Source organism: Urocitellus parryii, chromosome 6 (assembly GCF_045843805.1).
Source record: "Urocitellus parryii isolate mUroPar1 chromosome 6, mUroPar1.hap1, whole genome shotgun sequence".
Taxonomy (NCBI): Eukaryota; Metazoa; Chordata; class Mammalia; order Rodentia; family Sciuridae; genus Urocitellus; species Urocitellus parryii.
Window position 1 is genome coordinate 179866841 of NC_135536.1, and position 13433 is coordinate 179880273.

General features: G+C 35.1%; 1 protein-coding gene across 6 annotated transcripts in view; it reads left to right on the forward strand.

Moving 5' to 3' along the window:
• Positions 1 to 13433, forward strand: part of Ralgapb (Ral GTPase activating protein non-catalytic subunit beta) — a 101688-nt gene that overhangs the window by 30878 nt on the left and 57377 nt on the right. For 4 of the 6 annotated variants that reach the window (XM_026383153.2, XM_026383154.2, XM_026383157.2 and 1 more), the window contains 6 exons: positions 73 to 204; positions 7752 to 7930; positions 9190 to 9338; positions 9468 to 9684; positions 11880 to 11915; positions 13148 to 13349. In XM_026383153.2, the coding sequence (XP_026238938.2) occupies positions 73 to 204; positions 7752 to 7930; positions 9190 to 9338; positions 9468 to 9684; positions 11880 to 11915; positions 13148 to 13349 (915 nt within the window). The remainder of the gene's footprint in view (positions 1 to 72; positions 205 to 7751; positions 7931 to 9189; positions 9339 to 9467; positions 9685 to 11879; positions 11916 to 13147; positions 13350 to 13433) is intronic. The other 2 variants (XM_026383155.2, XM_026383156.2) reach the window with 1 other exon arrangement.

The window sequence follows — 13433 nt, forward strand, 5'->3', positions numbered from 1 at the left end:
CCATGCTTGAATATATTTTTCATTCTGTAAAGAAATGGACTTAGTGAAGTGGATTTTTTTTTAATTTTCTAGATTGCTACGCTTTACATATGGTCCTTCATTTCCTCCATTTAAAATTCCTGATGAAGATGCTAGTCTGATCCCTCCAGAAATGGATAATGAGTGTGTTGCCCAGACATGGTTTCGATTTTTACATATGTTAAGGTATTGTTATTTTGTTATTTCATGTGTTCTTTACCCAGTAAGTGTCATAGAGTAGGAACCTGTTCTCTCTCTCTCTAAACATTTTAGTTGTAGAAGGACACAATACCTTTATTTTATTCATTTATTTTTATGTGTGAGGTGTTAAGGATGGAACCCAGTGCCTCACATTTGTTAGGCAAGTGCTCTACCATAGAGCTACAACCCTGCCCTGTCATCACTCTTGCTGGAGTTCAGAATGTAAATGCTAAGTGCAGTCCATCAAATGGAGCCAGATTGTTCATTAAGCACATCTATAGCTTATGCCTCCTGCTCTTTCCATCCTGCTCTTGGTTTACACTCTAGGAACTTGTACCTTGTGGTAACTGTAGCACCTGTTCTTTTGCCTATTGCCACAGCCTGGATGAGATATATTTCCCAGGACTTGGGTCACGTTCTGTAGGGACTGGAGACTCCCTTACTCCTTTCTCAAACCAGCACTGACTAGTAAGTCTGGCTCTGAGTGCCTTCATCTAGTAACCTTGTTTAAATAACACTGAGAATATTTTTTTTTGTTGTTGTTTATTCACTAAGAAATATGGCTTAAACGTTCACAGAAGACTATACCCCTACTTCTTGCTTTTCCTTTCTCTATTAATTCTCCAGTTCCATCATTTCCTACCTATCCCTCTTCTACCCTCATCTATGTGTTCTGTGGAACTTTTACTGCATTATAAACTATCTAATTCTTTATTCATCTGGTCCCTTGTCATGGAAGTGGAGAACCTATAGAAACTTAGATTGAGGAATAAATATACCACTTGGGGTGACTTTGAAATAATTATTATGTCTTCAGAGGTCTGGTTTTAGTAATAAGTGAATGATTAGTGTTTGAAATAAATATGTATATATTTCCATTTATATATGAGAGTGTATGTAAACTCAAAATTATGATTGCCAACCTGTTTTAATGTACCTGGATTAATTTTGTTGAAATATTCACAGAATTGAAAACTTGGAATTTTTAAACTTTTTTCTCTGTATTTCCTCTTTCTAGATTGAGCATCTTCATTTTTATACAAATTTTATACCCTTTTACTAAGGAGGAATGTGAACCATTTTTCTGTCATTTCTTTCTGGTTTAAGGTTATCATTTATGTTTTTTAGTTTGGTTTTGAATGTTTTTCCTTTTGTCATTTCTGTCTCCTTTAAAATTAACATTTTCTGTGTTATTGTTCTTTTTTGTTTTTTTTTGGTACCAGGGGTTGAACTCACAGACACTTGACTCCTGAGCCACATCTTCAGCCCTGTTTTGTATTTTATTTGCAGACAGGATCTCACTGAGTTGCTTAGCGCCTTGCTTTTGCTGTGGCTGGCTTTGATCCTCCTGCCTCAGCCTCCCAAGCCACTGTGTTCTGTGTTCTTTTATCAGACAGATAATCTACTATAATTTCTTCTAATTTTGTTTCCTTTGTAACACTAGTTCCTTTTTATACACTAGCATCAGTCTGTAGGTCGCATATTATTCCATTAATCATTTATTCTAATACTAGATTCATACTTTGGATTATTTTAACTTCATAATTTTTCCTGTTATTTAGTAGGCCTAATATATTCTTCTTTTTTCCCTTTTCATAATTTTTTGTATTCCTTCTTGCTTGTTTAACATTTCAGATGCATTTTAGAGTCTGATTATCAAATTACAAAATATGGTAGACCTTCTGTATCTGTGGGTTTCATCTTTATGGGTTCAACTAGTCAGGAATTAAAATATTTGAAAAAAAATGTGTCTGTACTGAAAACCTATAGATTTTTTTCCTTGTCATTATTTCCTTAACAATATAGTATAACAACCAGTTACAAAGTGTTCATGCTGTATTAGGTATTATAAGTAATCTAGAGAGGATTTAAAGTATGTAGGAGGATGTGTGTAGGTTATCGGCAATTACTATGCATTTTATATATGAGACTTGAGCAACCAAATGTTTTGATATCTATGTGGGGTCCTGGAACCAATCCCCCATAGATACAAAGGGACTGGACAAGAAAACAGAAAAAACACAGCTGTTTGTGATTTGGATTGTGTATTATTAGGGTAAGGAAAATGTTCTGCTTTAGCAAATGAGCCTGCAATTTTTTCATATGGTTTTGGGGTGGGATGGGGGACTTTGCTCACATAGTTATTCAGGGACCTGGCCTGGCAGAGGCTCTGCCTTTTTTAACACATGACTGCATTAGGACCCGGTACTATAGGCAGCAGCTTATGTGTCTGGCTAGCAGATGGGGAAGAGAGAGCAATGAAAATTGTGTGGGAGGCTTTATTGAGCTAGGCCTTAAAGTGATACGAATCACTGCTACTTCTATACCACTGGCCGGAATTTAGACACATAGCACACTTAATTGTAAGAGAACATAGGAGGAAAGGGGAAAGTGGTGGATCACTAACCAGATTGTGCCCCAAACAAAAATTGTATTAATTCTTTATTTACATTTAGGAAAAGCTGTTATCCTCCCTTCACCCCCAGGACTGGAGAATAAACCAAGTAGCATTCTACCATTGAACAACATCCCCAGTCCTTTTTATTTTTTTTATTTTGAAACAGGGTCTAACTAAGTTGACAAGGCTAGCTCAAACTTGTGATCCTCCTGCATTTGTCTCCTAAGTAGTAGAGGCTAGTGACACCACACCTGGCTTAATACTTATGTTCAACCTGCCTTTCTAAGAGCATGCATTTTTCTATTTTAGAATCCTTCTGTGTGTATGTGCATGCATGTATGTGTGCGTGCATGCATGTGTACTGGGTATTTAACCTAGGGCCTTGCTCATGCACTCTACCACTGAGCTACTGCATCCCTGGCCTCTTTTTAGAATCTTACATATCTATCTTTTCTTTTCTTTTCTTTTCTTTTTCCTTCCTTCCTTCCTTCCTTCCTTCCTTCCTTCCTTCCTTCCTTCCTTCCTTCCTTCTTTCTTTTTTTAATAGTACTGGGGAATGAACTCTACCACTGATTACCTCCTCAACCATTTTAATTTTTTCGTCTTGAACAGGGTCTTGCCAAGTTGCTGAGTTTGGCTTCAAACTTGTGATTCTCTTACTTCAGCCTCCTGAGTCACTGGAATGTAGACTTTCACTACCATGCTTGGCTAAAATTTTACATATCTTACAGAGGTGTTTTGTAGTTTTCTTCACAAAGGTTTACATATTTCCTTTGTCATTATTCATAGGTATTTATTGCTGATATGAAAAGCTAACTTTTTATGCTATTATACCTTCTAGATGGCTATTGCTGTGTAAAGAATCTTTTTTACGTAATTATACTTTTGTTTACTATTTATGGACATTTAAAAGAATTCTAAATTAATTTCACTGATGGTTTTGAAATTTCGAAGTAAAAGGGACACATATCTGCAAATAAGTATGTTTTCTAGTAAATTACCCTTGAGTATATGATGAATTAGAAGTGCTTTAGATGCAGTAAGACCTGGATTTGAGTTCAACTTTTTTTTTTTTTTTTTTTTTTTTAGTGTGTGTGTGTGTGAGTTAGTCTGTGGTTTTTTTTTTTTTTGGTAGATGAACACAGTATCTTTATTTTATTTATTTATTTTTAGATGGTGCTGAGGATCGAACCCAGTGCCTCACACGTGCTAGGCAGGAATTCTACCACTGACCCACAACCACAACCCAGTGCCTTTTTAACCCATAAAATGAGGATAATCTTAGTACCCATAGTATTTTAAGAATTGAGGAAGAAAAAGTTTGCAAATAGTATAACACCTAGTAACACGGCAGGTGCTTAAACAGTTGGTATTGTAATTATTCTGTACATTTTTTTCATATATTTTTCAGAACTTCTAGAATACTGTTGAGCTAGGAGTGGTGGCATACACGTCATCCCAACAGCTTGGGAGGTTGAGACAGGAGGATTGCAAGTTCAAAGCCAGCCTCAGCAATTTAGTGAGGCTGTAAGCAATTTAGATCCTATCTCAAAATAAACAAACAAAAAAAGGACTGGAGATATAACTTAATGGTAAAATGCCCCTGGGTTAAATTCCTAGTACCTAAAAAATAAAATAGAATACTGTTGAATTAAGATGTTGCTGTTTTGATACCTTCTTTTGTTCCAGTTTTCACTGGAATGCCTCTAATACATAGAATTTTGAATAGAGTGTTGGTTGTTGATATTAGATGATTTTTTTTAAGCCCCTGGTATCCTATGCATTTAAAAAAATTTAAAAATAAATAAATTCAGGAATAGCATTGAATTTTTCAAATCATATTTTGGGGTCCATTTAAGCAATTTCTCTTCTTTGACCTATTGACATGATGTATCATATTAATTAATTTTCCAATGTTGAGCCATCCATCCTTCGTTCTGAGAGGACAGTTCTTGATTATGGCATGCTTTTATTTTAATGTCCTTCTGAATTGTCTCTAGTACCATTTTTGATTAATCTATATTTTGGTAACTAAAAAAATAGAAAAATCTCTCTCTTATGTTCAGTTGTGTGAAAATTATATACGTTCTTTAAGAATTTGAAATAAATGACCAGCGAAACTCTAGTCCTGGAATCTTTTCTTACAGATAATTCTTTGGCATTCTTTTTTCATTTGTTCATTCTTAATTGATCTCTCAGCCTTTATCTTTCTGCTTGATATTGTGTCAAATTATTTTTATTGATTAGGCTATACTGGCTGTAGGTTTCATCTGGATAGATGCCTTTTGGATAAATTTTTACCTCCCTGCCTAATTGAGTTGTGGGTAGGCAGGAAGTAGATCTGTGAGGATTACCCAGAAGGGGCTTGTATGGTCATTTGCAAATTTCCTAGAAAGAGGGTTAATTTTGTCTAATATGATAATGTTTTACTTTTTCCAGAAAGTAAACCACCTAAACAAAAATGTTTCCCATTGATTTTGCTAGTACTAGTCTCAAATGCTTGTTCTTTGACTTGTTTGTGCATGATCACCTGCCCTTTAGGCCCTACCTGGAAATTTTGTTTCAGTAAATTTAGGTGGAATCTGGGTTTGTTTTTTTTAAACAAGTTACCCAAATGTGTCAAGTATACAGTACATTGGTAACTACAGGAATGCAGTTTTTGTTATGTCTTCCATATCTCTGTTACCCATTTTCATTTCATTTTATTTATTTTCTTGAATTTTGAGTCCAAATAAAATCATTTCTGGCTTACATATGAAAGAGCTTGTATAAGCCTTTCCTCTTCCCAGTTTTCAGTATCTAATAGACCTGAATATAGCAGAGCTATACTGGACTTGAGGTATAGTCCACTCTAATTGTTTCTGAACAGATGAACTATAAGCCCCAGCAGGGAGTGCTGCTAGAGACTTCTTACCTCTTCTGCCTGTCATGAAGGACTGTGGTCTTGTGGATACAGTATGCTAGCATTAGAAGCCCATTTTTCCATGTATATAGGTCCCCTTCCCCCTTAGAGTTACTTGAAGTTAAGAGTCTCTTTTTGGGGGCGGGTGGGTACCAAAACTCAGGGGCACTTGACTACTGATTTACATTCCCAGCCCTATTTTGTATTTTAGTTAGAGACAGAGTCTCACTGAGTTGCTTAGCACCTCACTTTATCTGAGACTAGCTTTGAACTCACAATCCTCCTGACTCAGCCTCCTGAGCTGCCAGATGTATGATACCATATGTGCTAGGCAAGCACTTCACCACTGAGCTACAACCCCAGTCGCCCAGAAGGACTTTTTAATCAACAGCTAGGTAGAACATTTCAGATGGAAATCTAAATTTGCTTTTGTTTTTGTTACCTGGGGTTGAGCCCAATAGTACTTAACCACTGAACTCCATTCCCCAGTCCTTTTTTGTATTTTATTTAGAGATAGGGTTTTGCTGAGTTGCTTAGGGCTTTGCTAAGTTGCTTCACACATGCTAGGCTGGCTTTGAACTTGTGATCCTCCTGCCTCAGCCTCCCAAACTGCTGGGATTACAGGTATGCATCACCATGCCTGGCTTATCTATCTATCTATCTATCTATCTATCTATCTATCTATTTATTTATTTGTCCTTGGATATTTTTTTATTATATGTGGTGCCGAGTATCAAACCCAGTGCCTCACACATGCTAGGCAAGCACTCTACCACTGAGCTAATTTTAAAAAAAATTTTTTAGTTGTAGTTGGATACGATACCTTTATTTTATTCATTTATTTATATGCGGTGCTGAGGATCAAACCTGGGGCTTCACACATGCTGGGCATCTGCTCTACCGCCTAGCCACCACCCCAGCCCACTAATATTTTTAAAAATATTTTTTATTGAGAATTTTTACATCTATTTTCATCAGGGATATGGATCTGTAGTTTTCTATTTTGTTGTATCTCTGTAGATTTTTTGAGTCCAGAGACTTTGTAGTCATATGAGCCAATAACTTCTAATTTAGGTCATTTGGGGATAGGTTTTTTTTTTTTTTCCCCTTGGTGCCAGTGATTTAATCAAGGGGCACTCAACCAATGAGCCACATCCCCAGTCTTTTTTTTTTTTTTTTTTTTTTTTTAGAGAGAGAGAGAGAGAATTTTAATATTTTATTTTTTAGTTCTCGGCGGACACAACATCTTTGTTTGTATGTGGTGCTGAGGATCGAACCCGGGCCGCACGCATGCCAGACAAGCGCGCTACCGCTGAGCCACATCTCCAGCCCCATCCCCAGTCCTTTTTAATATTTTATTTAGAAACAAGGTCTTGCTGAGTTGCTGAGGCTGGCTTTGAACTCTGCTAGGATCATAGGCGTGCACTATTACACCCAGCCTAGGTTTGTTTTTTAAAGGAGATACTTGAAATTATTTGTACATTAAAATATAATCAAGCCCAAATTCATTTTTTAAAACTCTGTGGCTTTAGTATGTACACATAAACACAATTTAAAACTAACACTAAACTTGATTTTAAAAATTGAAAATACTGGGGCTGGGGTTGTGGCTCAGTGGTAGAGTGCTCGCCTAGCATGCATGAGGCTCTGGGTTCGATCCTCTGCACCACATAAAAACAAACTAATGTATCCACCTAAAACTAAAGATACATACATAAATAAATATTTTTAAAAAAATTGAAAATGCTGGGCTGGGGATTTGGTTCAAGTGGTAGCATGCTTGCCTAGCATGCGTGAGACACTGGGTTTGATTCTCAGCACCACATAAAAACAAAATAAAGATATTGTGTCCACCTAAAGCTAAAAAATAAATATTAAAAAAATTGAAAATGCTGATATTAAAATCAAAAGTTTTCCTTGAGATTCTTGTAGACTTATTTATAGCTTTAGTATTCCATTGCTAAATTCCAAACTTTAGGAAAAAATCCATGTATACTCTTTAAAAACTTAAAATTATTTAGCCTCTCATTCTATGAATAGGGTGAGTTCATATAAAAAACTGTAGATCTTCTGTAGAGAAACATTCATGTTTGAATCCCTAGCTTGTAGAATCAGTCTCTCCTAGTCAAAGGAAACAGGCACAAATAGCCTTGCTTTTAAATTGGATTGCATGCATTTTATTGCTATAGAAATTTCTCAATGTATAATTAACTTTTCTCTCTTTTTTGATAGTAATCCCGTGGATTTGAGTAACCCAGCCATTATAAGCTCTACTCCCAAATTTCAGGAACAGTTCTTGAATGTGAGCGGAATGCCGCAAGAATTAAATCAGTATCCCTGCCTTAAACATCTGCCTCAAATATTTTTTCGTGCCATGCGTGGAATCAGCTGTCTTGTGGATGCATTCTTAGGTGAATTTTGCATATGTTGCTAGATGTTCAAAGAGTTTTGTTTAGATAACTGTAGAGTCTAATCCTAGAAGCTATTATGGAAAACCAAAGAATTTCATGACAGATATCAAACTTGGAAAAATTATTTGCATCAGTATAATAGCTGAGGGTTATTAATTGTCTTTATATAAATAGATAAAATAGTATGCTAAGAAAAAGAATAAAACCTGGTAGATAAATGGACAAAGGATACAGACAAATGATTTGCAAAAGAGAAAAGTGTTTATTCTCACTAATTATTCAAGAAAATACATGTTAAAATGCACTAAAGATCATTCTCATTATATAGCATTAGAAACCAAATTATACCTAAGTTTATATATGTATATATATAATTTATCCCCCTAGTACTGGGAATTGAAACCAGGTCCTTACACATGGTAGGCAAGCACTATCACTAAGCTACATCCCAAGCCCATTTTTAAAAATTTTATTTTTTTATTTTATTATTTTGACCCACTGTTTTAAAGTGTTTTTCACATTTTGTATTTATGAAAAGTCAAGATTTTTTAACCCATTGAAAAGCAGTGATATTTAATAGCTGTTATGTTCTAAAACACTTGTTATATATACTTGAGATTATATTACACAGTTAATAGAGTAGTTCTGATTAAGCTTAGCAGCAAAATAACACCAGCAATTCTGGTGGTTTAAATACAGTAGTTTATTTTCATACATGTAAAATCAGGGATAGGCACTTCAGGGCTGTAGTAGTAGTAACACAGTTAGGGATTGAAGGCCCTTCTGCCTGGTGGCTCTTCATCCTTTGTGCACTGCCTGATGGGCCATAATTATTGAGTGAGTTCCAAATATACTGTCCAAGAATGAAGAAGGAAGGAGAGTATGTACCTGATGTCCTTTTAAGGAGATTTCTTAGAAGACTTGCTTAACAGGTTCCTACTTCTCTGTGGTTAAAACATGGCCACATCTAGCTGCGAGGGAAGCTTGAAAATGTAGTCATTTATTGTGGATATAGCTCTGTCCAGCTAAATTGGTATTCTATTACTCAGGAAGAAAGGATGAATGGAGGCAACTAGCAGTCTCTGCTACAGTGTCCCGAACCTTCACAAATGTTATTTGCAGATTTTTGATCACATAGTTTTTTTGTTTGTTTGTTAGTGCTAGGGTATGAACCAATGGCTTCACACATGCTAGGCAAGTGCTCTACCATTGATCACATACTTTGAACTCTGAGGAATAATTCCATTTTTTTTTTAAAGGCATTTCTAGACCTCGATCAGACAGTGCTCCTCCAACACCTGTGAATAGGTTAAGCATGCCTCAAAGTACTGCTGTCAATACCACCCCACCACATAACCGGAGGCACCGGGCTGTTACTGTGAATAAGGCCACCATGAAGACAAGCACAGTAAGAATTTCCATCACCATTGTTATGTTATATAAAGTTGACTTTTAAATCTGCCATTCTTTTAAAAAAGACCTGCCATTTTCTCACGTTTTTCATGGGTGTGGGTATATTCTTATGTTCTTCCGATAGGTCAGTATTGCTCATGCCTCAAAAGTCCAGCATCAGACATCCTCAACCTCTCCTCTGTCAAGTCCAAATCAGACTAGTTCAGAACCTCGGCCATTGCCTGCCCCTAGGAGACCAAAGGTTAACAGCATCTTGAATCTCTTTGGATCATGGTTATTTGACGCAGCATTTGTTCACTGTAAACTTCATAATGGGATAAACAGAGACAGCAGCATGACTGGTAAATATTTTTCAAGAAATATGTTATCATTTTTTTCCTTTCCTTTTTTTTTCTTTTTTATCTTTCCTACCTGCAAGATTAATATGTATCTTGAAAAGCAGTCTGTTTCTGACCAAGCAGTATCTGTACTTAACCCCTTCCAGCTGAAGTAATAGAAACTTTGGAAGTTTTCTCATTGTCTTTTTTATATATGTTCTGTGATGTTTGGCCTTTTTTTTAGACACACTTCAGGTTAGCCATTTTTTGTCAAAACAAATTCCTTTCTGTAGGTGACTTGGAAGTTCCCTTCATGTCAGCCAGGATAATAATATTTATGTGAAGAGTTAAAGATTTTGACTTGAAATTTACTCAAAGAAGTGTTTTTTTAGATTTTTGACAGCCATTCAATCATTAGTATATATAAATATCAGAAAATTTCTGCTTCACAGTAGACTACAACCACTCAGGTTTTAGTCTTGAGAACTTTCTTTCAAGTGTATGTTTTCAAAAAGAGTGATCTGCTCCATAATTTAAGGCTGGTAGAGAATTAATAACCCTGATATTCTTCATTTAGATCTTATTATAGAAATTAAACTGTCTAGATAAAATCTAGTTTATTTTTGTCATCTTACCATTACACTTGGAAGTAGTAGCATAGGGTTCAGGATGAATGAGTACGTTAGTGCAGAATATTTTGAATATTTATGATATATCTTGTACAATAATAGCTGGCATTTATTGAGCTGCTATTACTATCTGCTAACACTATGAGTATGTATTCATAAGTGTTTGGTTATTCAGTAAGAAAGCCCTTTTCTACTGGGGTTGGAAATGAATTGAAATTTTTAAAAAAGTTGCCTGATTGCATTAGTTTTTGCATCTCTAAGGAGAACATTAATTCCAGGATAAGACTAATATAATGGCCATAAGGGTTTCTGTTTTCTCTCAAAAATACATTGATAGCTATCATGTATCATCTGGAGGCGAAGGTCTGTGTCTATGAATAGTGTATACTTATGATTATTTTGGAGATACTTAACAATTTTTTAAAATAATTTTAAAAAATTTAAAGATTTTTCAGTAATATAATTTGAGATTGTGTGAGTGAATTGAGGGATTCCTTTGCCTAATTTATTTTGTTCAAATTTAGGCTTTGTATTCTGTCATTTCCATATTATAATTTTATTCACAAGTTTGAAAGTAGGGTTTACTTATGGATAAATAAATGTGCTTACTTATGACTAAGTGAAAAATAATTTAAATTTACTTTGGGTTCTGTTTGCCTTATGTTCATGTGCCTTATATCTTGAGTTTCCCGAACCATGTTTCTTAATTTTTATGGTATTGTGTAGTCAGTCATTTTACAAATTTTTGTTGAGATGTAATTCTTACAATGTAACTTGGGTTTAGAGCTGTTGACACTGAAATCCCTGAATGTAGCATGGCTCAACATGCAACGTTGTTGGAAGGCTTGCTTAAAGGAAACTTACAGTTTTCTATCTCTAGGACGTTTGTAACAGCTTTGCTCACTCTCTTATACCAAAAGATAGAAATCAGAATTCAGTTCATATGTGAGCAGCTTCTTTTAACATTTTCACTGGTGGAGAAAGGATAGAAGCTGTTCTCCTCCTAACTGTGTTTAGAGATGATAAAGCTGTTACATTACCCAGGAGATATGAGATGTCCAAGTAGTTGGAGGGGTTGTGGAGTACCATTGGGTGCCAGTCTCCAGGTGTTGGTGGGTGGTGGGGGTCTTGGATATACTTAACTGTTTTCTAAGTACTGGCTGCCATCAAGGAATTCTGCCATGCAGTTCACCTTTAACTTAAAGTGTTTGCTTCTTTGCACTGGTTAACTTTAGATTTACCTGATTTACTTAGATTTATCACTGTGCTTGTAAAAGTAACATTGAGCTGGGAAGGGTTAATGAACTATAAATTTTAATGCACGTTTTGCACAGTTCAGAACCTCAATTCTTTGTAGTTGTGTGATTTCCTTTGTTCATTGTTTTGCATGATACAAAAAATCATAATTTTGGATCTGAATGCACAATTTCCTATGTTTTTGAACTAGCTTGTGGTATTGTAAATCTTTAAATTTAACTTTTTGAAAGCTAAAAAGCTTCTTAACTTATTGTAAAATTTCACCATCTTTAAAGTATTCTATAATTACTGCTGTCCTTTGATTTGTTTCCATTTATTTCTATTATCTTGCAGCATCTTTTATCCAAATTCTTCTTTCTTATAAATCTTGTAAGTAGGAACCAGAAGCTTCTCCTTAATTGCAGTCATGTTTTTATTTTTTTCATAATTCCATTAAAAATTTTGATTGTCATTGTCTCTTGTAGTTTTTGCACTTGGGAAGAAAAATACTTTTCTGTGTTTTGAATGGGGAAGATTGTTGGCAAAAGCAAATTAATCTGCCTGAATCAGTCCCATTATTTCTGTATACTAGTCTGGTCATGTCATGAATTCCAGGACTTTGCACTAACTGTGTTTTGGCTTTTTTTTTTTTTTAAAGCTGTAAGCTTATTTTTATACAGATTTAGTGTTTGATTTGTATGCATTCTGCATGTAGTGTTTTTCAAATGTATTATTGCTGGATAGCTTATTCAGGTCTAAAAATGGCTCATGGGAAGTTGCATAAAGATTTATGCTTGACTCTGCATTCCATTAAGCCTATTATTACAAAATAATTTAAACACTTTATGTAGAGTAATAAAAGGTTTCAGAGTGATATTTCAATACACTATGAAATCTTTTGGCAAAAATAAAAGCAACTTTCGAAGGGCTTCTGTTTCAGTGACAACGAATGACCATGATAATCTTTCTTATCAATCCAATTTTCTGATTTATCAACCTCAAGTTAGTTGCTGTCTGTGGTTGTTAAAATTCATTTTCATTTTGCTTGGTTGGGCAATTCTTTGATGTGTGTTTTGGAGTTGGGTGGACGGTGGGAATGCTCTCTCTTCCTCCCTACCCCTTTTCTGATTCTTACTTTGCCCTCCCTAAAGTATACAAACTGGCATGGGGTTGCCCCTGTAATTAGGATGTCCATCTGGGTTAATATATAAATTGAAGTAGCTTTTTTACTTAATGTTTAATTGAGCATCATTCCATAGGGAGAGGAAAGAATAGAAAATAAATAATAGAAAAGCCAAATTCTGTTTATATGTCTGTATGTGATACAGATATATTCAAATGTATTCTTCTGATAAAAAATCAGTTGAAAATGCTTTTTGTAGAATCTGTTAAACTGACAATGCCACCATAAAATTAATTGTTACCTATTTTCAAGGAAGATTTCAAGAGAGCCCTTTAAAAAAAATTAAGACACAGTTGCTGAAAAAAAAAATAAAAAACATTATTGGATTCTATTCAAGTAGCTATTTAATGACACCAATATTTGATCTTTGTGTCCAGGGTCCCATGAGCCTATTTAGCATGTTGATAAATATAATAAAACCCTCCTTTTCTCTCCCCAGCCATTACAACACAAGCTAGCATGGAGTTTCGACGGAAAGGGTCACAAATGTCCACAGACACCATGGTTACCAATCCTATGTTTGATGCAAGTGAATTTCCTGATAACTATGAAGCAGGAAGAGCTGAGGCATGTGGGACACTGTGTAGAATTTTTTGTAGCAAGAAGACTGGAGAAGAGATTCTGCCAGCTTATTTATCCAGGTCTTAGAATTTTTTTTTGTTTGTTTGTTTATTTTCTGTCTACATATATAGTTTTGAAGTGAAACTTTGTTGTAGCATTTTGGT